This window comes from Simochromis diagramma, unplaced genomic scaffold (genome assembly GCF_900408965.1).
Source record: "Simochromis diagramma unplaced genomic scaffold, fSimDia1.1 OVJJ01000371.1, whole genome shotgun sequence".
Lineage (NCBI taxonomy): Eukaryota > Metazoa > Chordata > Actinopteri > Cichliformes > Cichlidae > Simochromis > Simochromis diagramma.
Window position 1 is genome coordinate 1,489,740 of NW_024386920.1, and position 25,070 is coordinate 1,514,809.

The 25,070-nt window shown below is 38.8% G+C and overlaps 1 protein-coding gene across 3 annotated transcripts in view; it reads right to left on the minus strand.

Annotated features, from left to right (window-relative positions):
* LOC120736450 (zinc transporter ZIP11-like) overlaps window positions 1–25,070 on the minus strand; it is a 157,781-nt gene that overhangs the window by 52,928 nt on the left and 79,783 nt on the right. For 2 of the 3 annotated variants that reach the window (XM_040036534.1, XM_040036533.1), the window contains one exon: window positions 8,768–8,909. In XM_040036534.1, coding sequence (XP_039892468.1) covers window positions 8,768–8,909 — 142 coding nt within the window. The remainder of the gene's footprint in view (window positions 1–8,767; window positions 8,910–25,070) is intronic. The other variant, XM_040036535.1, reaches the window with a different exon arrangement.

Below are 25,070 nucleotides of genomic sequence, written 5' to 3' on the forward strand. Positions count from 1 at the left end.
AATACTGTGCTGGTCTATCGTTGTGAAGAAAAAGCTTAGCATAAAAGCAGAGCTGCTGATTTATCAGCCGATCTACATCCCTACCCTACCCTACGAGCTTGGAATAGTGACCCAAAGAACAAGAGCCTAGATACAAGGCAGAAATGAGCTTTCTCTGAAGGGTGGCTGGCCTCTCCCTAAGAGATGCAATGAAGAGTTCATCCATTCAAGAGCCGCTCGTCCTCCACATCAAAAGGAGGCCATTGAGGTGGTTTCAGCATCTGAATTTGAATGTCTACTGGGCGAGCTGACAGCACGTCCTACAGAAAGGAATCCCTGAGGTAGATCAAGGGTAGACTGGACAGATTATGTTTCTTGGCTGGCCTGGGAATGCCTCTGCGTTCCCTGGGATTAGCTGGAGGAAGTGGCTAGAGATAGATACCTAACTTCTACCAGTAGTTTGTGTACTCTGCACACCTATGGTACCCTCTGCTGCATCCCAGAATGCAAAGCCTGCATATCGGAAGGCATTTATCTCAAACAAGCTGCATACACCTGGTAGCTGGGTCGGATCATGTTTAGACCATAAACAAAGTGCTCTGATGTATGCAGAACCAGACTGAGACCATCTCCTCCAAAGGGTCTTGGTGTGGTTGTTTAGATCCACACCTGAGTGCAAGCTGCAGTTTAAACCAAATAGACTAAACACTGCAGGTGTAAACACCCTGAAATATTGAATAATGCAAAGCTGCTATTACTCCAAATGGCCAAACTTTCTCTCTTTAAGTTGTCTTGGCTCAAGAACTAAATATTTAGACAAACTCAACATCAACTCATAAGTGGAACTATTAAAAAGTTGACTGACTCAGCATCTCCAGCACTACTAGCTCTTTTGCACTCACATTACACTACTAGTCATACCACATATTCCCTTTCTTTATTATACACACTTGTAAACCACTGCACACATTAAACAATGATATCTCAAACATAATTTAAAAACCTCAGAGAGATGGTCAACGATTCTAATCCAAGTGATTTACAATACTGGATCAAATTACACCAACAACAAAATGTGCCACATTCTGCTATGCTTTACAAGTTCATTCATTCTTCTTTGCCTTGTTTTATTCCATTCACTAAATCTTCTGTCACGTCAGCCACTCCCAACCATTAATCAGTTGATATTCTCCGTGTCTCTGCACATTTGCATCTACTTCCTTAATTAATCCAGTCATTATTTATACCGCAGGTTTACTGTTTACCCTTTATCTCATCTCTGGGATTTCTGCAGCAGTTCTCTGTAGTCTGTTTGCATACTGATATTGTGGAATGATAGCAATGCCTAAAATAATTTTACGCATTCTATATTTTTTGGTTTTGTGCATGTGTACGAATGTTCACAATGTTCAGTGTCTGGCAAAATAGTTGGTGGTGAGCAACGATGTTGTTTTGATTTTTATGACCACAACTTTTGACAGCAAAGCCAGGCTGTTTTGATTGAACGTTCTCCTTCATATGCCTGACATTGTTACAGTGTAACTGCACTGTACTGGGCAATGAAATTATGTTGCACAAACCTGTGATTCTGGAGAAAATGGTGAGCATGCTCCTGGCTGCACTTCTCTGGGGTTAAAAATTGTGGACTGAACTCCTGTTTACCCACTATGTTGTAGCTGGAAACCCAGCTCTCATCCCCAGTGATGTGCTCTGACATGAAGGCTCGCTCAGTTTGAAACAGAAATTGATCTTTGCTCTCCTTGGCAGAACAGGATTCCTAAGAAAGTTGCATGAGAAGATAATCTCCAAGGGGAGACTGCAAACATCAGGTATGGTCTTTGAATTTTGACAAGGTTGAATTCACGGAAGGTCTTGATTCATTCAGCCCTTTGTCACGCGATGAACCAATGCAAAATTCATGTGGCACAACAGAGTTTGTTTGTTTTTTTTAAAAATGAGCTATTATCAGCTATAAATAAGATCTTTGTTGACAAAACTACCAATAGACTGATATTGGCAGATGCCCACAGTTATGTGAAAAAGAAAGTTTTCACCTTGCAGACCATTTGCAGTAAATCCTTGCTGCGTCCGTGGGAATTAAAAAGGTAGCAGACAGATGCTGCTATTTGATTAACTCATCAGCAGGTATGACTACAGGACCACCTCTGGTCTGGAGTATTCAGATGTGTGGTAATACAATGCCACAATCTTCTCAGAAGTGGATGTCCCAGCAAATTCACTTCGAGGTCAACAGGCCTAAATGTTAAAGTTTGTAACAGCACCATTAGAACAAGACTGAGAAGTGTAGCTTGTATGGAAGGGTTTCCAGAAGATAGACTCTCTAAAAAGATTACTGCAGCATGGCTAAAATTTAAAAGCTGCATTTGAGCAAACCACACGACTTCTGGAACAATGTCCTCTGGACATATGAGAAATGATTGACCATAATGCACAGCACCATATTAGCACAAACCAAGCACCAGCAATAGTGGTGTGGCTGATTTGAGCTAGTTTTGCAGCCACCGGTCCAGAGCACCTCACAGTCATTGGGTTGATGACGAACTCCTCTGTTGATAAAAATATTGTGGACTCAAATGTGGGGACATCTGTCCAGCAGCTAAAGGCTGCTGAAACTGGGTCATGGCAAGAAGACGGTGATCCCCAAGAACAGCAGCAAATCTATAAAACATGGCTGAATCCAGACATCAGCCTCACTGAAGTAATGTGGTGGTATTTTAGGGAGCTGTGTATGAATGAAAACATAACTCAATCAACTCAACCAATCCTGAAAAGAATGATGTAAAAAACTTATGAAGTCATACAGAAAATAAATACCAGAAGTCACTTCTTGCAAAGACAATACTTCAAATTCATGAATCATGTGGCTATGCTACTCTTTAGGAATAATTAGCATGTTGTTGAAATGCAAATTTAAATGTCTGGTGTTGTGCTTAATTGTTCTGTGGAGGAAGTTCTTCTCTAAAAATAGAAGATTAATTCCCATCTCTGAGCAGATGCCCATCTCAGCAATGGAAATGAAGCATAATTAAACTTCCAAGCAGCTATCAACCTGTTTGGGAGATTAGAATAAAGAAAAAAATGTAATGCACACCTTCCACATTCATATACCACACATCTAAAGGACTGGAATGAGCTTTTGGTTTGTTCATCTTCTGTGATGACTAAAAGGACAACAACAACTGCTTCCAAAAAGTCAAAAGGTAAGATTTCAAATAAAGATAAAGCCCAAACCAAGAGGAAATATCCATAAATTAGTCAAGAAATTAAAAAACAGAGGTCCCCAAAAAAAAAGAGCCCAAACACCAATCATCAGATCACCAAAGGACACTGAAAGATAAAGGAAGCATTGATTGAGAGGATGCATGTAATGCTAAAATAAAATATTGATTATAGCTTAAACATGAGTTTCTACACATGAACCTAAAGAGACATTTATCAATAGCTTTTGTCTGTAAAAGAATCATAAATAAAAGCAAAGCCTGACAAGGTCAATCTTTCAATAGACATGAACTGGAACCTTTCGAAAATCTTTAAAACCGGGCACCCTAAATGTCTTTGAAAGTTTTTTGGAGTTGAACGCACTATTACTCTAGACATCTAACCTTGAGCGGTGTCTAAAGTATAAAAGAAAAAAGCTGTCAATCATCTTTTGTACAGCTTGCTTGCAGAAGCATTTGCTGATATCTACAGCATTTACACCTTCCTCCGCTCCTAACCCCATTAAGGTGAAGTTAAAGAAGACTCAGCGGTCTTGAATGCAAAAGAAGCCTTTAGATTTGAACCTATAATGACACCAGGAGCCCAGAGGCTACAATCATCTTCACCTCTGCAGCTGTTGTACTGTGCAGGAAGACAGGGATTCTGATATTAATCTAAAATAAAACATAGTTACTCTTTGGATCTGTTGTGAAACACTAGTACTGGGCAATCCTGCAGTTTCTTTATATTTTGCTAGAAAAATGGGAAATAAGTACAGCTTATTATTGAAACACCCAGAGCATAGTGTTCAAGGCAAGAACATACTAAAGAACTTGAAAATCACCATTTGGCAGGATGACTGCTATTCTTCAACACAGCCTGAACTCTCTTAGGCAAGCTTTATGTAATTTATTTCAGAAATAATTCTACAGACTTCACTTCAAAGCTTTTCTTTGGATGCTGGCAGGTTTTTTTTTTTTTTTGTCTTTTTCATCATGACCTTTGAAGCATCTTTGTTATGGTTTTGGGGACGTCAATCCATGACTGACAGTGTCCCATTGTGTGTTTTTCCAGGAATTCTTTTTTGGCAGTGTATTTGGGATCAATATGACAGATGTTTTCCAGGTGGTATTGTACGGTGGATAAAAATGTAACGGTACTTTTCTGTTATCTGTATCATCTGCTGAGACTGCACTCAGTACTAACAAAGAAGAACGTAGCACGAACAGCAAAACAGGAGGACGGAAGAAAATGGGAACGGAAATTTAAAAAAATGTGAAAGCATTTCAAAGAAAACAAACAAAGTTAAATGCAGGCTGTGCAAAAGCAGAGATTTCCTTCCATGATAAAAATGTAAAACTCTGGCACCCTGGAGCTGTGACGTCACCTCAGCGTGGGTCAGTTTTAGAGAGTTAAGTTAGTGCGCCGTGTTGATACCTTGTTTTTGGTAATGTTTGTACAGTAATGTCTATGTTGGCTTACCTGTCGGAAACTTCTCAGGATGATGCTTACTAAGCGAGCACCATTTGTGAAATGTGATAGTTAACCGTTAAACAGGAATAGCTACACTGTCTCCTAGTTTTAATGAATTTAATTTGTTGTGGGGTGAGACAACAGGATGATATTCACAGACTTGAGCAAATGAGCTACTGGAGCCTATAACAGGAGGTTTGCCCATAGGAAGCAACCATAAGAGTTATTGAAATAATCGTAGACTAATCGACTACTATGAAAAATTGGCAGTTTAGTCGACAACCAAAATCTTTAGCTGCAGCCCTGATCCCTCCATCAAACATGTTGACACTGACACAGTCTAGTTCTTGTGTAATGTAACATACTTCTACCTTTCCTCCCAGTCATTCTTCCTTAAAAATAGCTTCTTGACAGCCATCCTTCCACTGAATGAGACCATATCTGATGATGTTTCAGTAGACAGCAGATGGATCAACAGAAGGGCCTGATGCATCTCTCAGGTCTTTGCTAGATTTTCTCTTCTTTTCATATACAGTTCACCCTCTGTAGTTTTTTAGGCATAACATTTTTTATTTTGTAATATTTTAAGTACACAGTGGACGCCATGCTGAGATATGCCAATTTTTAGCAGATAGCTCTTTAAGAATACCTTGTTGGTGTAAAAGAACAATTTTATGCCTGTCAAACTGTGTTATAATTGGTATTTTTGTAGATTCAATTTCAGAATATATTTATTTATTTGCAAATAGAATGGCAGTAACAAACTCCGAAAGATATAATTTAAACCTGATTGAGTAAGATGCCTGTTTTCAATGCTTGAATAATTCATAGGTCAGTGTTTAAAAAATCCTTTGGAAATGTTCAACAATTCATGGAAAATCTGTGGGAAAAAGTGCAGTCACTGTCAAAAGAAAACTTTCAGAAAGCCTGCTGCTCACTAACACAAGTCTGTGTCCCTGGAAGCAAAATACGAAGAAATTGTAATTCTCTACTGCAGACTAGCTATGTTGCATCCTGAATAGCACGTCGGGCCTGCAGTGACTTAGAGCACTTTTGATGGGGGATGGTCTTATGCTCCTTTCTGTTTACTGTATTGGCTGACTGACTTCAGTGCCCTCAGGCAAGCCATGAGGGAAACTAACTGATCCATAAGCCACACCGAAGGTAGCTTGAAATATATATTTACTCATTTGGTGGACTTGGCAACTAAAGCAGGGATTCACTGTCAGTTTTGAGTGTTTTATCACTTTTGTCACTTTTTGTCTCTTAACACGTTTAGCAGCCATTTAGGTGCTGTCCTTACAACAGTGAAAATGAAACATGTTTTACACTGTATAGAAATGCCTTTTTATGTTTAAAGAAACCAACTGAATAACACGGAGGTCACTGTGACAATGACGGAAATAAAGAGGAGTGAGTGAGTCAGAAAGTGACTCACAGGAGCATACGCAAACACGAAGGAATTCAAAATATAACTCCATCTTCCAAGCACTTTGCAATCGCTCAGCAACATCCAGGTTGAAGTCAAACTGTTCCTGGTAGCAAGAACAAACTTCCCAAAGTTTTATGTCAGCAGGGAAGACAGTGTGGTAATTAATAAGAATACAGGCTGCACTGTTCAATTTTCAAAGACCAGCCAATGCTAATGGTGACTCACTGAGGTGGCACTTGTTTTATTTTAGTACCTATAGTTCTGGTGCAGTCACAAGTCAAAATATGTGCTCTAAAAAAAGCGTATGTTGCTTTGTATTTTACAAGACTATAGCACTAAAGCAAGCACAGGTTACTGCCACAACTTAATATTCCATTAAAACTGTCTCAGAGTTTGAAATAATGTTTTGTGTTTAATCAACGCCTTTGGGCACTGCCATTTTTGTTGTCTTGTTAATTAATCCGCTAGATTTGCTGGCATGCAATTAAAATGAGGTGCTAAGTTTGTGCTACCCTAAGAAAATCCCAGATTTGTGTTTTCTTTTTCAGATTCAACCCTTATTAGATGAGTGTCAGAGAGGGGCTGGAAGAAGAAGAACCCAGCTTTAAATAATCATCCTATCCTGGGTAATTTAAAATTGGCATTATCTGCCAGACATCCCTCATTAGATACGTATTTTTATCTTTATCTGACAAGTTGTTGAATTCTTATGTTAATGTAACTTTGCCTATTTCAGAATTTCTTTTTTAATCTTATAAATAAATAAAAACTTTACATATTAATGAGTCAGGCCCTTTGGGTCACCTTATATTGCATGGAAGGAAGGTATTTTTCTGTTTCCTATACTCATACTCAGGATATCTAGACGTTTTGGTCCAGTTCAATCAAACTCTGTTTTTTCCCATTTGATTTGGGTTGTTTGAGCTGGCAAAAAAGCTGTCAATCAAAATCTGACTAAATAACTCAAGCAGAGAGACCCTGCTTTTCAGGCTGTCTCTATTTTGGTTTGACTGTATGCTGAAAACAAACAATATTTTTTTTAAGGGTACAAGTAATTCATGATTTAAAAAAAACCCAAAACCTTTGTAGGTGATCTATGATAAATGACAGGAGGTTGTGCACTCAATACCTCTTAAAAAGTCAATGAAATGCAGCATCAACACTTTGGGTATAATTAAGATTTTTTAAAAGTCCTTGTTTTCTTCCTTGCTGCACCTGACCATTACTTTTCATGAGTTACGGTCTTGACAATTAGTGCTGGTGAAGATTTATTTCTTAATTGGGTTCACTGTGACACCAAAGAAAAATAACTACATAAGGCTTATAATTAGCAGCATGACTCGATTTCATTTTCACCATTTGCTCTGGTAGTCTGGTTCGAAATCAACAATGTGTATGATTCAGCAGAGCCCCTGCTGTGCTTGGAATTCATAAGAACGCAGAGCGACAGTTAACAGCTTTTCAGTGCAGGAATAAACAGAACATAACATGTGAATGAAAAGCGAACTTATCTAAACTATTACCATTACCAAAAATAGTACCAATGGAGTTTCCCTGAAGGCAAGACGCATGTTTAGCGCGCCACAAACGCAACAAACCAGCTGCTCTGAGCACAGTCGGCACAGCATAAACAAGCACTAGTGTTGTATTATCCTAGTAAGAACTTATAGGTAAGTACATGTAACAAATGTTATACAAAGCCAGTATATCTAAATATATTGTGTATTTAGCTAAATACCGAAATACACAGACTAATATCTAAATACACAGACGCTCACATTAACCACCTACATTGAGAATCCAGCCACAACCTGGTGCCTCCACCAGGCAACCTGTGCAATCATCTTTAAATTGAAAGCGATTCACCAGAGGTTGAGGCTGTTGCACGTTCACCTCTGGATGACCAGGTGTTTGCTGTAACCTAACAGCAAAAAAGTCTGACTAAACCATATCAGACAGTCTATTTCCCTCCAAGTGAGCCAGCATTTATGTTTAGTATTTTATGTTATGTTTTTGCTGCATTTATTTGCTCATTAATTTTCTACCTTCGTTAGGCAGTTGTATGTGGGGTGTCACTGCTCAGTTGCTATAATATTACTCTGATATGTTAGAAAATGTTTCTTACTCATGTTTTCTGCAAAACAGTACAAAATTAGACTTGTCTCTGTCTTGCACGTTGGAAATTATAATTTATGTTAATTACAGAACAACCTACCCATTATAAACCGATTCAGACAAGTGTGACAATTTACAATTAGTATGTAGGACATTACGTTATAAGGGAATAGCATTCGGAAAGATGATTGCTTAAAGGAAGGTTCAGTGTTGCAGCCAAGGATAATTTCCCAAGAGCTGTCAAGATGAAAACACCATTCAGTCACAAGAGCACCCAGTGAGGATTACAGGTGGTGAGATAAGGCAGGTAGAAAAAGAGAAACAGAAAAAACAGGACAGCAAAAAGAGAGCCATCATAGAAGCGCCAGGTCAGGTTTCAGACAGCCAACCAAATGCAGTCGTTTTTCCTCGATTTTGCTTTCTAATGCCTGAACCTCTTTTGCAACTGCAACCAAATCATGCATTTGAAAAAAATAGACTGCAAAGGTTGCAGCTACAAAGACTGCAGCCCAAAAAACAGCTGATGTGGGTATATGAAGGGAGGCTTGCCTGAGAGATGTCCAGCTCTACCTATGCTGATGGTCATATCATCAGAGTCCAGGAACTGGAACGGGGGATCCTCTGCTTTTTCTTTGTGCCACTTGGAGTCAGAGGGCAGAGCCAAGGCACTGTGGGGGTCCGTACCAACACCCTGAAGATGACAGAAAGAGGTTTTAGCTTTGGTTATTGATTAGCCTAGAGCTGTGAATGTCTGTATACATTTGAGTTTAGAATGTTTTGCAAAGTTGACAAATCAACAGAATGAATTGTGCAGAAATGCAGTGCATATAAAGTGACTCAGTGTTCAGTGAGCTGTAGATGAACTTTCTTAGCATCACCATAACATTTTCATTAGTATTTCTGATTTCAGTGAAGTATTAGAGATGCATGTTTTCTAAACATATTTGCACTACCTAATTAAAACTGAATTGTATATAAAATCGCAGGACCATCTTTTAGGGCATTGTCACTTAAAATGCTTGTTAGCACTCTGTCTAGTGCATCGCTTCACATTGTTGACAAAGAGCTGACATGTTTTTCTACTCTGATTAAAGTCCAGTGAATGCTGTGTCTGAAAATGATATAGGAAACGTCACACTGTTGTTGTAAAGGGAAGCAATTCCAATTAAACCACCGTTGAAGCTCAAAATTAGCATACATCTCAGCTTTGGTTGGAGACAAGTGAATAAATAGTTCAACTTAAGATTACATAGACCCTGAAGGGAATAGGGATAGAAATAGAAATGCTTCAAGTGCAAAGTAAAGGGCTTAGTATGAAATAACTTATTCAACAAAATAACAGCAGTGATGAACTTTGTAGCTTGCATGTTTTTAAAACAAATCTGGCTTACGATTTGTTGAATAGAGAAGTTAAGACCCAAGTGCAGGACGGAGGAGGCAGACCAAATTAACAAAAGACGAGCTGTTTATTTAGGCTAATCCATAAAAGCTCCAAACACAATCCATGCCATGCAGCACAATATCTAACAGACCTCAGGAGAACGTGGAGGAAAATCACAGTGGGCAGGATAACAGACACTGCAACAACAACTGAGGAAAAGACAGGACTATTTATACACGCAAGGTGATTAGGGAAATGGAGACAGCTAAGGCAAACTACACACAGGTTTAGACAAGACAATCAGCCGCAGGAGGAACTCAAACAGCACAAAACACAGGAGACAACTAACAGAGTAAAACAAGCACCGAATTTAACAGAGAGAAACACTAAAGGGGCTGATAAACTCCATAAATACTAAGTTATGTTGGAAATGTGGGAACACAGCTTATTAAAAATAATATTTTTAGAAAACTATCATTCCGGGGTAAAAGTAGGGGCACTTAAAAATAACAAAACCCCACAACAAAACTCACACAAAGCAGGCAGAGACACTTCATGAATATCTTCATAAGGATTTGGTGTTTGTGTTTTATTCCTGCTTCCTTTCCTTTCCTTGTTTCTTTCTGTTTTTATCTCAGAAAACTGTAAAGTAATTGTGTAAAAGTAGCTGCATGTTGAAAATCTTCCATTAACAACAAGCAATCTCCTGCACGCGCTCACTAACTGTTCAGGGAACGCACATTTTTCCTTAGCGGCCGGTGGTTCCCAGGCAGTCACCCACTGGTCTCTAGACCAATGTGACTGAGGCCTTAGTCTACACTGTTCACATAATATAGTCTACGTGATAGACAATTTTTCAAAATGACCACAACTCTTGAAAAAGTTATTAATAGTAAACCTGTAAGTAGCACAAGTTAGAATACACTAAGCTAGTCGTTATCAGCAGTTTGTGCAAGAGAACGAAGTTAATCCTTTATCTCCGTTACAGTCCAGTCCTTATGCATCTGTGAGTGATGAATAGTCCAACCCATGTCATTATCTAGCCAATTAACTTATTTCAGACATTTCCAGTCTTCAGTGCTGCAGTGTCAGTGAAAGCAGTAGGGGAGGGTTAGGAGGAGACAGGTGTCATTGACAAGTAACTGGATTTTATTTCAGTGCTAAAATTTGTATACCGAGGAGATCAGAAGTTCTATATCCATATTATGCTTTCCACAATGCACAAGTTAAAATTAATAACAGACGAGCGCTTTACAGCTGAATACATTTCACGTTCAGACAGACTCATCTGTCAGAGGGGAGACGGCTGACTGCAATTAACCCAAACACCTCTGCTTTCACTGTCAGAGTAAATGTGTTCAGCTCCATTGTGCTACCAAATAAATAGCAGCAGTGCTGAGAGCATAGCACATGAAACCAGTAGTCTTGTTTGTCTACATGCAGTACAGAACGTTAGATTTTCACTCGATTTCTTTTAATTCAGCTCACTTAGATGCAAAGTTTTTGGTGGGAGAACTGTTTCAGCGCTCATCCAAATGTTCTCGAGTTCTTCAGTCTCAGCTGACTGCAGGTTTCCCCGCTTTAAAAACTCTACAGTTGCATAATGATCAAAACCAGCATTATTGTACAATAATGAGACACAAGATCATTGATGATTGTTGATATGCAAATTGTCTCAACCATTAAGCAATGGCCATGAGTACTATTCATGTACTATTCATAGAGTCTGGGGAATGGCTGCAATCACGCACTGTAAAGATGGTGAAAGATGTACCCTCAGGGTCCCTGTTCAGTTCAGAGATGGCCGTTTCCATTTTACCCAAATGGCTTCCCTTCACTCTCTGCTCAAATCATCCTTCCTGCTAAGTATGTGCATATACTCATTGTTGAAGAGTGGCCACTGGACTGTAGCTGTAAATAGAGAACAGTGTCCCGGCGTGATGAGGCAGCTCTTTTGTGCTGTGCCATTTAGCCAGAGGGAGAAGCAGTTAATTCCGTCTATTCCTTTGTCACAAGGGGTCAGTAGCTCAGAGTTTTACTGCAGAAGCCTTTCAAAATTTGCATCTCCAACTAGAATTGAACCAGCAACATTTAGCTTTCCAAGTGAGCGTGTTAACTAATGCAAAGGAAACACACAGGTAAAAGAATACACTATATACATGACTCTGTCCGAGGGGCCCTGAGCCTTGGGGAATACCAGCTTTAACACTTGTTTTCACTTGAGCTCTTTGTGTGTTATATCTTTGCTCTTCTTCACAACTTATTCAAGAACCAAAGCAGCACATGCAAGAGTGGAGTTGCAGCATCCTGATGACATCTAAATTTATGCTGCAGTGGAGGATGTGAATCACACCCTAAATACTGATCCCTATGTGTTAGTTTATGGTATACATCAACTTTCAAGTGTCCCCATTACTGCTGATAACTTCAGTTTAATAGCGCTAGCCTTTTGGGAAAACCTTCAGTTAGCGGAGACTGAAGAAGCCACTTGGATGAGTTATGAAATGTTTTTCCCACTGAAAACACTCGTGTCCACATGAACCGACACAACTTTATGGGAAAGCGGAATAATGATGATGCAGAGATGTTTTACACAGCCAGAGTAGCATAACGGCAAAATGACAGTCATCAGTCATCTTAATCAGTTTCATTACCCTCACAGTTAGTCTTATGCCATACTTAGGAATAAGACAGGCATAAGACACTTAATTAACAATCATTCAGGGCTACATTCTTCCGAAGGATAAATAATCATAAATAAGCTTTTTGTGATCTTTGCTGGCTTTTTTGAAGAAAAAATGATTCAAAAGTGTGTCTGAATCTCTTTCAGAAGAAAAGCAACATAAAAGAAACTTAACTCAACATAAAAGGATGAAACTTTAACAGCCAACTTAGTAAAAGTACAAAATAAATAAACCGGGTTCCATGTCAGGCACTATCCAAAGCCAAAAATAACATTACACTGAATGAGCACCACAGACAGATGGAGGCTTAATTAAGTAGTTTTAAAAAATGGCCACTTTGCTGAAAACAGAGTCCATATATTCATTAGCCAACCATTAGATGAGTAATGTCCAAAAAAACAGCTACTCCTTCCCTGTTTTCAAGCAAAAGTGAACAGAAAAATGACCCGTGCTGACTACCACAGATAACTTATATAGACACCATGAAGTACATCGCTTATGTTCTCTACATGTTAGTACTTGAACCACCAGTAAAATGTCATACAAATATTTTTAAGATAAATTTGAAAGTTTAATGTGGGAATTTTCAATCAGTCTTAATAATATTTTCAAATTCGGAACATTCCAGTATGTGTGTGTCAATCGTTCCCTATAAAGCTACAGAGAGTCTGACTACAAAGCTCCTGTCACCGACGAGTGTTAAAGTAAGCTCCACTGGTAGAATAAATCCATATATGAATCCTCTTCAATCCCAGAAGAAAGCACATCAAAACCAGCATGCGCTGCTTACAAAAAGTATTCACTTCCTGTTGAAGGCTTCATGTTATATTCATACAACCAGAACCCGGGTTTGCATCCAAAAACTGCTCCAGCACTGCTGATTCTCCAGATGGGTGGCACAAAAATATAAGTAGAAGATAAGCAAGAACTAGATGAGAATGAAATTATGGAGTTAAAGCAAAGTGGATCACATGATGTAATCCACGGCATCAATTTTGCATTGATTGAGCCCCTTTTTCTAGGAAAAAATGTTGTTTTTATCACTGTAAATTATAGAAATTATGTAACGTAGCAAGTACAATGTAAAATAAAATAATAACATGCACTAATGCCTTTTCTGCTAATTGTAGATGGAAAACAAAAATGCCCCTTAAGGTTTAGACACTGGTTTCCCACAGTTTTGAGCATGCATCACCTTCATGTCACCCAGTGGGAGACAACCTGTCTCCAAACAGTTGTCTCCTGGATCAGACTGACTGCAGTCAGACAGATTAGCAAAGAGTTGTCTAATTTTAAAATAAAGACAAAATGAGAAAATATTAAGCCAGTCTGTGTCTCTTTGCCAAAGGGCACTCAACTTAGCTGGTTGCCAGTTGGTTATATTCTGGTTACATTCTTACATAAACGCAAGATTGCCATGCACCTATTTCCCAGTTAAATTGCCTCAAGCAGCAACGACATCATTTGTGGAGCGATTTTTGAACTTTTTTTTTCAAATGTCTGATGTTCTTGCTGAACTTAATGTAAGAGTGAATTTCTGTTTAATGTAGAAAGCAAACGATTTGCAATAGATGGCAATAGACTCCATCTTATTGCCATTTACATCACTGTCTTGACGCACCAAAGTCACTTTGAAGACAGCAGCTGATTGCGAGCGTGCACAGACCTGGTCCTCGCCTTCAAAGCAACCATCTCAAAGGCAACAAGACTGCAAGTTCACTGCACATTTTCAAAGCGGTTTTGATTGTCTGTGGTCTCCAACCACTGCTTTCCTAGTGTGATTGTAGCACTAGATGGTTTATTTCAAGTCCAATTCCTTTAAAACACAGGATTTCGTGATACAACTGGCCTCACTCGCTAATATGCGCATCACAAAGTTCTTGCGCATCACAAAAAATAACCAGGCAAGCTAAATGACAGTAATTTACCACCATTTTTTGTGTTTAAGCAATTTGTCACAGACTCTTTTTAGATTTGCCTTGAGGTGGCATGGAAAATGCATCCATGGTGGTGGAGAGTCGCCTGCACGGCTACAGGAAAAAAAAGAAAGACAAAGTCTGATTAAAAACATGAAACCCACTGTGTCTGAATTTCCTGAATGTTTCTTCGAGATTGATGATGTTTTTTAGGAAAGAAAAAAAGAAAAACTACAGCATGGCTGAAATAATGGAGTTGCTGAATGTAGTTTCCACTGAGACACTCACTGTGCCACAGGTACAAAGAGAAAAGGCTTGACACTGAAGGTGATGTGAAAATAAACACTAAGAGGCCACAAGAAAAAGCTGAGAACAGGTGGAGGACAAGGAGCAGCCGATCTGTCAGCCTGAGATGAGAATCTCAGTGCCAAGAAATTAGACTCTAAGTGCAGCAATGGAAACCATTTTTAATAAATAATACGAAAGAATAATGCCAATAACCATATGTTTTTAAAAGAATTAAAGTGTGCTCCTTTTCAGTTAATAGTGTGCGTTCATTACATGTATTTATTGTTCCACTGATGTTCATTTCATTTTGATTCTGGGCAATTTTAGCTTGCTATTAGTTTCTAAGACAGCCGGGCCTTCATCACTTGTTTGTGAAGCTGTGTCGAAGGCACTTCTAAAATGTGTTTAAAATGCAGGGTTGTCAAAATAAATAAATACATATAGAGCCAGTACCTACATTAGTAGCTGAAGTAGTACTTTGGATTGAATTTTTTAAAGCGGCTGCTTCAACAACACTGAAGTATTTAAACACTGAACCATAAATATAGCCCACACACATTTGAGAGCCACATTAGCCATCCGCTAAGTTATCGTTAAATTAGCATCTAGTAACTATGGCTAATAATAAAACCATAATGTTAATTCCTGCTTGTCTGTAACAATAGTAGTGTTAATAAGTTCTTTTTGTCTAAAGAGTGTCACGTTTCTCTTAAAGTCCTACTTTTAAAATAGAAGCACCAGATTCACAGCACCAACTCATGCAGCCTATTATATTTAAATATCAGTCACATATATACCTTATTTACAGTTATGCTACTATGTTTATTGCATTACTTCAGGCAACTTAAAACAGTGCTGTGATCGATGTTACTGTTTACATTTTTCTGATCTTTATTTCCAAAAAGGCACCTCTTACTGTTTTTTAATTTAAATAACATTCGTATTGAGTATGATTAGTATTATTGGTATTACATATAAGTGTTTTCCTGGGTTTGAAACTGCAGTATTGTAACAAATCAGGTAAGAAAATACTGATGAATCACAGTTTTGTGCGACATGTTTTTACACATGGTTTATGCAAATATTTGCCCATGTCCTCACCTACACCACTCAACAGAACAAAAGATTTTTCACCATTATCATAAAGCATAAAGCAAAATAAACTTTAAACTTACAGAATTTGAAGTCAAAAAATTTTATGCACCAATTATTTTATTATTTTGTTTGTTTTCTTGTTCATTATTCAGCATCTGCAAGAACTGGAAAATTTAATCACAGGTACTGTGCAAATAACAACTTTTGTGCTTGCTAATTAATTATTTTATTTTCTTAAACAGGTGTGGGAAATCAATGTAGAAACCAAACACTGTGTTATGGAAACTTACCTCTGAGCTACAAATTAAATTCAATCTGTCTTTTTCATTCTTGCTCTCTGGTTATTATGTATCCCAGCAGCAATAAAATAAAGATACAGCCTGCGGTGGGGGAGGCAGGAAGTTTGGTCAGGAAAACAAAATGAAAAAATAAACTAATGAGTGAGTTGGGGCATGACATTCGGGGATGTAGTGTCACTGTTTGGCTGAAAACACTGACTGCAGCCTAACAGCCGGGCACAAACAGCTGCTGTTCGTGTGTACCCATCAGTCCATCCATAGATTTTTGTGAAATAACAAGCAATCAATATGAATCCTACAATATGCTTGGAAAATAATTGGTAATATGCATTAGGGACATTAGCACATATTGTATAACCTAAAAAAGTCAATTAAATATTGTCAGAATAAAACATAACATTAAAAATTATAGTCCAATAATAACATAATAATTTAAGCTTATATTCCAATTAGGTGATTGTTCTTTCTGTGTTTTTTCACATTCACGGGGGTCTTTGTAAGGTAACTGTGACCTCGGACTTTGTGCTGGAATGAGTGCAAACGTGTGGAATCGGTTCAAAGTGTGTGTCACACCACAGAGGAACTCACTCACCATCTCTGAGGATGCTATTAACCCACAGTGGCCTTTGGTGACAACCCATGATACAATCTCATCAGCAGATGTGGGTTCACTATCAAAACACTTCCAGTAGCAGCAGCAGTCTGGCTCTGCTGATGGCAGAAAGTCACCCCCCCTCTATCTCTTCTTATTCCTCTGTCTCTACTGTGTGAGCATATTTGATGACACCACAGGCACGACACAGAGCTGCATTACTATTTGTGGTTATTACTGCAACCACAATTTGTAGAAAAATATAATACATGCAAGGAATGGAGGAGGGACTATGAAGCAGTACAGGAATAGAAGAAAAAGGGAAATGTATCTTTGGTTTAGCATCTTCAAAGAATAAATGGCTTATTACACTGCTGCTTGTGTTTACATTTTGAGATTATTTTCAATTTCCGGGATGTAATTGCTTTCCACATATTTCAGTTTCCAATTAAAACAAACCTGCAGAGACTTAAATCAAGCTCCAGATTCTCCAGACTTATATGAGATTACTTTCTGACCAATCGCTTCAACAGACAATTGAACTTAGCTAAACTAAAGAAAAACAGAAAGAAAGAAAGAAATCCATTTTCTTGCTTTCCTCTTAGATCTTTCATCAAGCGTGAAAAACAAATTTAGGCAACTTGAGCCAACGACTGATTAAATGAGTGTCCGTTAGCAAGATTAGGTAAAAACTACAGAAGTGAATTTCCTTGAGATGTGGAGCGTGGGGAAAGAAAGAAACCATTAAAATCTTAGTTCTGGGCAACTTTCAATACAGAGCATTTTGGCAGAGGAAGCACTTTGTGAGTGACCTTCTGGCTTGTGTTTTCTGTGGTGTGACTGATGTTTAAGTGGATTCAAGGACAAGCAGCAAATGCAGACAGGGGAAAGTAAACTGTGCTTTCAAAGCTGAACATTTTCCAAGTGTTTTGATTCTTATTCTGGTGGAGTATACAGTTAGGTCGATAAATATTTGGACAGAGACAACTTGTTTTCCCAATTTTGGGGCTGTGCATTACCACAATGAATTTTAAATGAAGTGCAGACTTTCAGCTTTAATTCAGTGATCAAAAAGATTGCATACAAATGTAAGGAAAGCGTTTTTAACACAATCGCTTCATTTCAGGGGCTCAAAAGTTACTGGACAAATGAAATGACTGAAAATAAAATGTTCATTCATCTAATACTTGTTGGAAAACCCTTTGCTGGCAGTAACAGCCTGGAGTCTCTTGAAGGCTGAAACTCATGGACATCGGCAGATTGTCGGTTTCCTCCTTTTCAATGCTCTGCAAGGCCTTTACTGCAGCAGCTTTCAGTGGCTGTTTGTGAGCCTTGTGAAAAATGAAATGCATGCTCAGCTGGGATAAGAAGAAGAATTGTCTACACCTGCCCACGAAATAGCCTTTGAGTCAACTTTCCAATTAGCTTTGGTCCCTTTGAGGGTAGCAGAGCTGAGACTCCTTCAGTTTGAATGTTGCTACCCTCAAATGAAAGCTGAGAGTCTGTCCATTATATAACTATAATTGGAATATGTTTCAGTAAACAGTTAACTGTTTTTATCTTCTTCTCTTACTATTTTCACTCTCTCTTTATTTACTAGTTGTAAAAGATTAAAATAACAACTAACCTAAAATGTTCACGTATTTTTTAAGCATCACCGTGATATTTAAACGTTTTTATCGATATTCAAATCATTTCATTTCCCTGATCTTGCTTCGTTTACCTCCCCAGTGCCAATGGAAATAGCTAAAAGTTGACTATCGTTCTTTTGCTCCCATAACTTGCTTAGTTTACTTTCACACCACACTGTACTTTCACAGTGTTTACTCTAAAATTTTAAAATGAGCTTTCTCTTTAATTATGAATGTTTAGTCAAGATGAATTTTATAAAAAATAATGAAATGGTTCCATTATTGATGGCTGGATCCAAGCAGTCAATTATTTTATTAATGGTCTTTGCTGTTAGCAATAATTCTCAGCTCACTGCAAACAACCAGAGACCTTTTCTGTAACCACATCACAATTTCGGACACGCTTCCACTGGTAGATGTGGAGGTTCGTGGGCTGAAAATGAATGTAGAAAAATCCAGACATTCCTCAACAGCTGTCTCAGAGGGATTCTCCACATTTGCTGGCCAGACACCATCAGTAACATCGAACTATGAGAAAGAACCTGTCAACTCTTGGTAGAGAAAGAAATCAGGAAGAGAGGATGGTGCTGGGTAGGGCACGCTCTACGCAAACTGCCAACCAACATCACCAGGCAGGCTCTCAGGTGGAACCCACAAGGCAAAAAAGCAAAAGAGAGGCCGCCCATGAAACACCTGGCGATGAGACCTCGAGGCAGAAGCAAAAAAGTTGGGCTACACTTGGACCCAACTCTAAAGAATGGCCCATATCCTGGGAGGAGTGACGAGCAGCAGCAGTAGTAGTTTTTTTTAATCTCACTTAAGATTAGATTCAAGCCAAAGCTATAGGTGCAGACTTTGGGCTGTCTGACACAAATATCCAGGTTTTTGAAGGTAAAACATTATGAAATGAAAAGACAGGGGACTGATTAAAATGTATGGCTATAACTGGACATTTAACATAATTTACTGTAACACTTGCCAGCTTGTCTCAGTCAATCTACCCACTCCTCACTGAGCTGAGAAGAGCCTGCTGATCCTCATGTACTGTAAAAATCTATATGGCTATATGAAAGTCCCCCAGCTATCTGATGTTTTTGTGATTCATTCTGTGTGAAAGCTGAAGCAAGAGAGTTGTCTCAGAGGACTTGTCACACAGTTTGATGAGGGAGGCAGTCAAAGCAGCCACTGCCCTGTTTCCATCAAAAACACACCAGCAACCTGTCACATATTTACACACAGGAGCCCACTCACACCACAACCCGCTTGATGAATGTGGCCTAAAATACAGTATACACTCATGCTATCTCCACTTCACACTGGGCTCGGTGTGTTTGATCATGGAGACCCAGTTTTTTCAAGCAGAACTAAACCTAGCTGGTGCTCACTCAAGGAGTTGTCAAAGAAAACTATTTTCTGCCACGGAAATTTCAATCATAGCAGTAGAAGAAGTCTCCTGAGCCTCATTCCACACACAAGGATAACTGGGCAGAGGTTTGGGTTACTTTAGAAGGATTAAGATTTGTTGGCTGCTTACAGTAACAGAACAGAATATCTTTAACTCGAGTTATGCTTTCTTCACTTCCCCGCTCTCTCCTCTGGCCGTTCCTCACAACACACCCTGGATAGGGAATGATGCTGGTATGAGCAAGAAGTCAAGGAAACCATTATGGGAAAAGGGAATGACAATCACTGAACTGAGGAGGTGGGTTTTAAATTATATTTGTCGCCATTTTACAAGGCTGTAATTGCACCCGTTCCCCAACTCTCTGTGAATAATACTCAGTGCCATCAATCAATTCAATTCAATCTAAAAAGCGCCAAATCGCAACAGCAGCTGCCTCAAGGCATGTAATATAGTAAGGTAAAGTCCCTCAAATAATACAGAGAACACCCCAACAATGAAACAACCCCCTATGAGCAAGCACTTTGGCCACAGTGGGACAGAAAAACTCCCTTTTAACAGGAATAGCCTCACTTTGTTTATCCTGTCACTTTGGATAGTAGCAGCTCCCGTTTCTTGAGAAACTAGAGGGAGAAATTCCTACTATAATTCCTTAGTGAATATTAATACACCCAGTGTGACAAAAGGGCTTCCACACGTGTGGTAAATGGCCTGTATTTGTATAGCGCTTTACTTCGTCCCTAAGGACCCCAAAGCGCTTTACACTACATCCAGTCATCCACCCATTCACACACAAATTCACACACTGGTGATGGCAGCTACATTGTAGCCACAGCCACCCTGGGGCGCACTGACAGAGGCGAGGCTGCTGGACACTGGCGCCACCGGGCCCTCTGACCACCACCAGTAGGCAACGGGTGAAGTGTCTTGCCCAAGGACACAACGACCAAGACTGTCGTAGCCGGGGCTCCAACCGGCAACCTTCCAATTACAAGACGAACTCCCAACTCTTGAGCCACGATCGCCCCATTGTTCCATTTTTAAATGATTTATTTGTTTAATTATTTGGTTCATATGCAAATATTGTCTATATTCCTCCTTCTATTCATTTCTATATTTTCTAAAATCCTGGAAAATCTATACTTGTTTTTTTTTATTTTATTTTACTTGTAATAAACAAAGATAGATGCAGTAATGTGCATTAGTCTTGAGCCACTTCTTATTTTTGTATATTTAGATTATTTTTAAAGTGGTCTTAAGAAATAGTTCTCCAGTCTTCTGAAGGTCTTCCAAGATTTTCTTTTGAAAGTGGCTCTTTTTTTACACATTCTCAGTCCAGTACGTGTACCTGACCATTTTCAAAAGATTGTTTTGTTTTTGTTTGTTTACTTGTTAAACAACTTAACACTGACCGTCAATCATTCAATCATTAAGGCACATAAAAGGCACCTCAAGGTATGAAACAGTGTTGTGTCTACACATAAAAGACAACTTTGCAAAGAACAAATTTTAAGTCGCGTCTTTTGGCACTTTGTTACTAGCAGCCTATCATAAAAACATTCTGGGTTTTTTGTTGATTTTTTTTTAGATAAATCTACAAAAATGCCAAAGATAATACAGTTTGACAGGCATGCTGTGTGTCCTTAAAAAAAAAAGAAAGAAAGGACAAGTGGAGGGCATAGGAAAAAGTAGAGGGTGTAAAAACATTTTCCAGCAGATGAACAACTGAAAGTGATGTCTTTAAGAAACAGGAACAAAGCAAAACCCTGACACAGGACCTGAGAGATACATCTGACCCTTCTGTTCATCCAGTGGAGTCTCAGTGGAAGAGTGGCCGTCAAGAAGCCTTTCTTAAGGAACAGAAGCAGGAAAAAAAAGGCTGAGGCACGCCGAATTACACAAGGAATAGACTGAAAATCAGTAGCAGCAGGTATTAACTAACTCAAATTTGAGTTTTTTGGTTAAAATCATCTCCAGTGTATACAGAAGAGGTCAGAAGAGAGATACAATAGTGAGTGTTTACACCCATCCGTAAAACATGGTCAAGGCTCTGCATCATTGGAAAATTATAATAAAGTATGATGAGATCTTGATCTACCATGTAATACCATCAAGATTTTTAAGCATGACAGTGACCCCAAACACACTCCCAATGCACTAAAAGCATACCTTGATTTACAAAAAAACAAAAAACACAAACACAAGGGAGCACTGCCCAGAGCTTGGAGTTCAACCTCAAATAGTGTGTGATCTTCTTGACAGAGACAGACATCCAATATCCAAAGAAGAGCTTTGAAATCTACTTCAAGAAGCCTGGAGAAAGCTTGACTCGAGGAATAATCTGCATCTAAGGGACAAAGGTCACTCTTTCGAGGATGCCAATGTTCACATTTTGGACAGAGAAGACAGATGGTTTGAAAGAGGAGTGAAAGAAACCACCTATGTCCACTGTGAATGACCATCTTTGAACAGAGGGTGGGGCTTATGACACCAATTGTCTGCCATCTATAATCCAGTTTTGAGATCCCTTCCCAAACGCCTTAACGTCCACTCACATCCTGGGCCGTCTGACCTCAGCAAATAGGATGGGGCTAGGTCTCACAATGGGTTCACCCGAAAACTTGGCTGATTGTGACCCACAACCTGTTTTCACACCTTGGCTGTTGTGGAGGATTAATAGCTGGACACTCCCATAGGGCTTAAAATCTGGAACTCTGCACCAGTTTCTCTTAGAACTGAAGAAGCTTCTTGGATGAGAGGTGAAACGTCTTCAAGTAACTTAAAGAAGTCTCAAGACTTTCACACAGAACTATATGTACATAAGTGTCTACATAAGGGTCATGGTTCGGGGATCTTGTCAAAATTGAATAATCAAACTGAATTATGGATTTATACACACAGAAAATTAGTGTCAGATTTTGTTCTCAGTGAAATACCCTCGGTAAAGCATCAGTATTTTACAATCCACTGTAATCTGAATGAAACCTAGCACACTACAAACAAATGTTTAATGATCTGCTTTAGATCCAGACCATAAGAGGTCAGGTTTCACTTCTGCTCAAAGTCCAAATCATAAAAGACTCCTTCAAGCGAAGCCTTAAGAAGTTAAGTTTTATTGAATTAGTCATATAATGTATGAGTGCTTTCATAACAGCTGAGTTATTCCTTAAACAGGCACTGTGATTTTCAAATTAGACAAGCTTGAGAGGAGAACATACATTAACAGACTGCTATGAGACTTAAAAGACAAAGGTTAAGCTAAGGTTGTTTTTAAACAGTTTCACATTTTCACTGAAGTAAAAGAGGTCAATTATTATGAAGCTCAAACAGCAGGTAACAAATGTTGCAATAAGTTTAAACAGTGGAATCGTGCGTGTATCTATATATTTCCCCTAAAGTATAAAAGCATAAGCCTGACCAAATTTAATATTTTTCCCATAGTATCATGAAATGTACAAGCCCAAGCTATAAATGCACCTTTGTTTTGTCAGATTAACTACACACACACACACACACACACACACACACACACAAGCAGAAGTAGTTATTTCAGTGCAGCTCTGCTACACTACTCCTATATTTCAGTACATAATGATACAGCTGAGTGGTCCTTGACAGATTAGAGGTAATGCAAAGGTTTTTTGTAAGATAACTAAAGAAAAGAAAATGATAGCAAAAGTAGTTTCAAAATAATAAAGATCTAACTAACCCCACCTAACAACAGGTACTCCATGCAAATATACATTAAGAGGATATTTTGCTGAGACTTCTATCATTCAGGACAGGTTTAATTGAGCAGCACTGATTATGCTTGGACTTATTTAGTTATGACCTGTAAACACAATCAATATGTAATCTGGCAACTAGAAATACTTTCCTGGCTTCTGTGTAATGATGCTTACTTTCAATCCAATGCTTTACAGGTGCAGAGCAACAAACAGGAGCAGCCCTGAAACCAGCTGCAACTAGGTATATACTGAGACACATAATGCTCGGTATTCAGTGATAAACCTCCCACATATAAACACACAGGGTACAAAGTTACACATAAAATTTCCCCCAAAGTATAGCAAGATATTTCAAAACTTGGACCTGGATCATTCCTCCTTTTGAAAAATGTTTCCTATTCAAAACATGTGATTTTATTTGCTGTGACAGACAAACAGCCCACAAAATGTTTGATAGTGTCCAAAGAAAGTATCACAAATTCACATTTTTACCTTTCATCTGACAGTGAGGTCACCAGAAATGTGATTAGTGGAGCTCCAACACAGTAATCACCACAAAAAACCTCTTCGTTCACAAAGCTATTAAATTAAATACAGCCCATATCACACATGAATTGATACTGGGGAGCTGTAATGCATTCTCCTCTTTCATTTGCCTTTTTAACAAATTTGCATCTAAATAAATGCTTTGTTTTCCCAAATTACCAGTCACTCTGTCACCCTCTTCACTGATAGACATTTCAGCCAATGATGCTGGCCTCAGAGACGCAGCCATTGAATGGCCGTTTCTAGGCTGGCTGAACGAGTGGCATTTAGAAATAATCAAGGGAAGGATACAATGAGACAGTACGCCGTTTTCCAGAACATTCCATAATACCTTGGGCAGCACTTAGCGCATTAATATGTAAATGCATCAAACTAGCAGGAGTATACAAAACACGCATTTTTGTTTCAACACACTGCAACAAATTTAACTCTAAAAGATATCCGTAGCCCATAATACATCAGTCCATTTAGTGTTAGAGAGAAAAATTATTCAGTAAAGTTCAAAACTGATAAGCGAGCCCACTCAGTGAGGCTTACAATATCATTAACACAAAGACAGAGTCAGTTAGTCCCTGGACAAGGAGGATAAATGACCTTCTCCGGCAGCTCGGTGCTTGAATAGCTCAGTGTGTCTCTCTTGATAGAGCGGTGGAACGCTGAGAAAGTAGACAGAGCAGAAAGTCAAATCTACTGTTGATCATAATCCATTTCACTTGTGCTGTACATCGGCGGTGTTCACACCCACGTGCACACGTCATTTTCTCACCTTGGGAAATCTGACGGCGTACAGGCGCTCGTCGTCATTCTTTCTTTCTTTTCTTTTCAGAGTACTGAAAACGTCTTAGTCACTCAGTGTTGAAAGTGTCACAGTGCGTTTTGTCAGGTTCAGGTGAGGTAAGACTTATTATTTCTTTACATTAGAAATGGCAGATAAATTATACAATGTGGTTTTGTAACCTCACGTTAAATAAAGACAAATATTTTCTTTCTTCGTTTTTCTTTTGCTAAAACAGAAATAGTCAGAGAGGAATCTTTTTAAAAGTTTTGTAATGTTAACAAGTTAAACACAGACCCAGAGGCCAGTTGGTAACCTCCACTTTAGCAGATTGACATTGTTTGCAAAGTCTGCATGGAAGTGCAATTCAAACTGCCAACAAAGAATCTTTACATTCAAAGTAAACGCTGAAGGCGAATCGTCTTTTTTTTGGTTTGCATCACACTCTTCAGAGATTCACAACTACTTGTAGTTGGCGAGTGTTTGCAGAAAAGCTGACATCCAAGCCTCGGGTG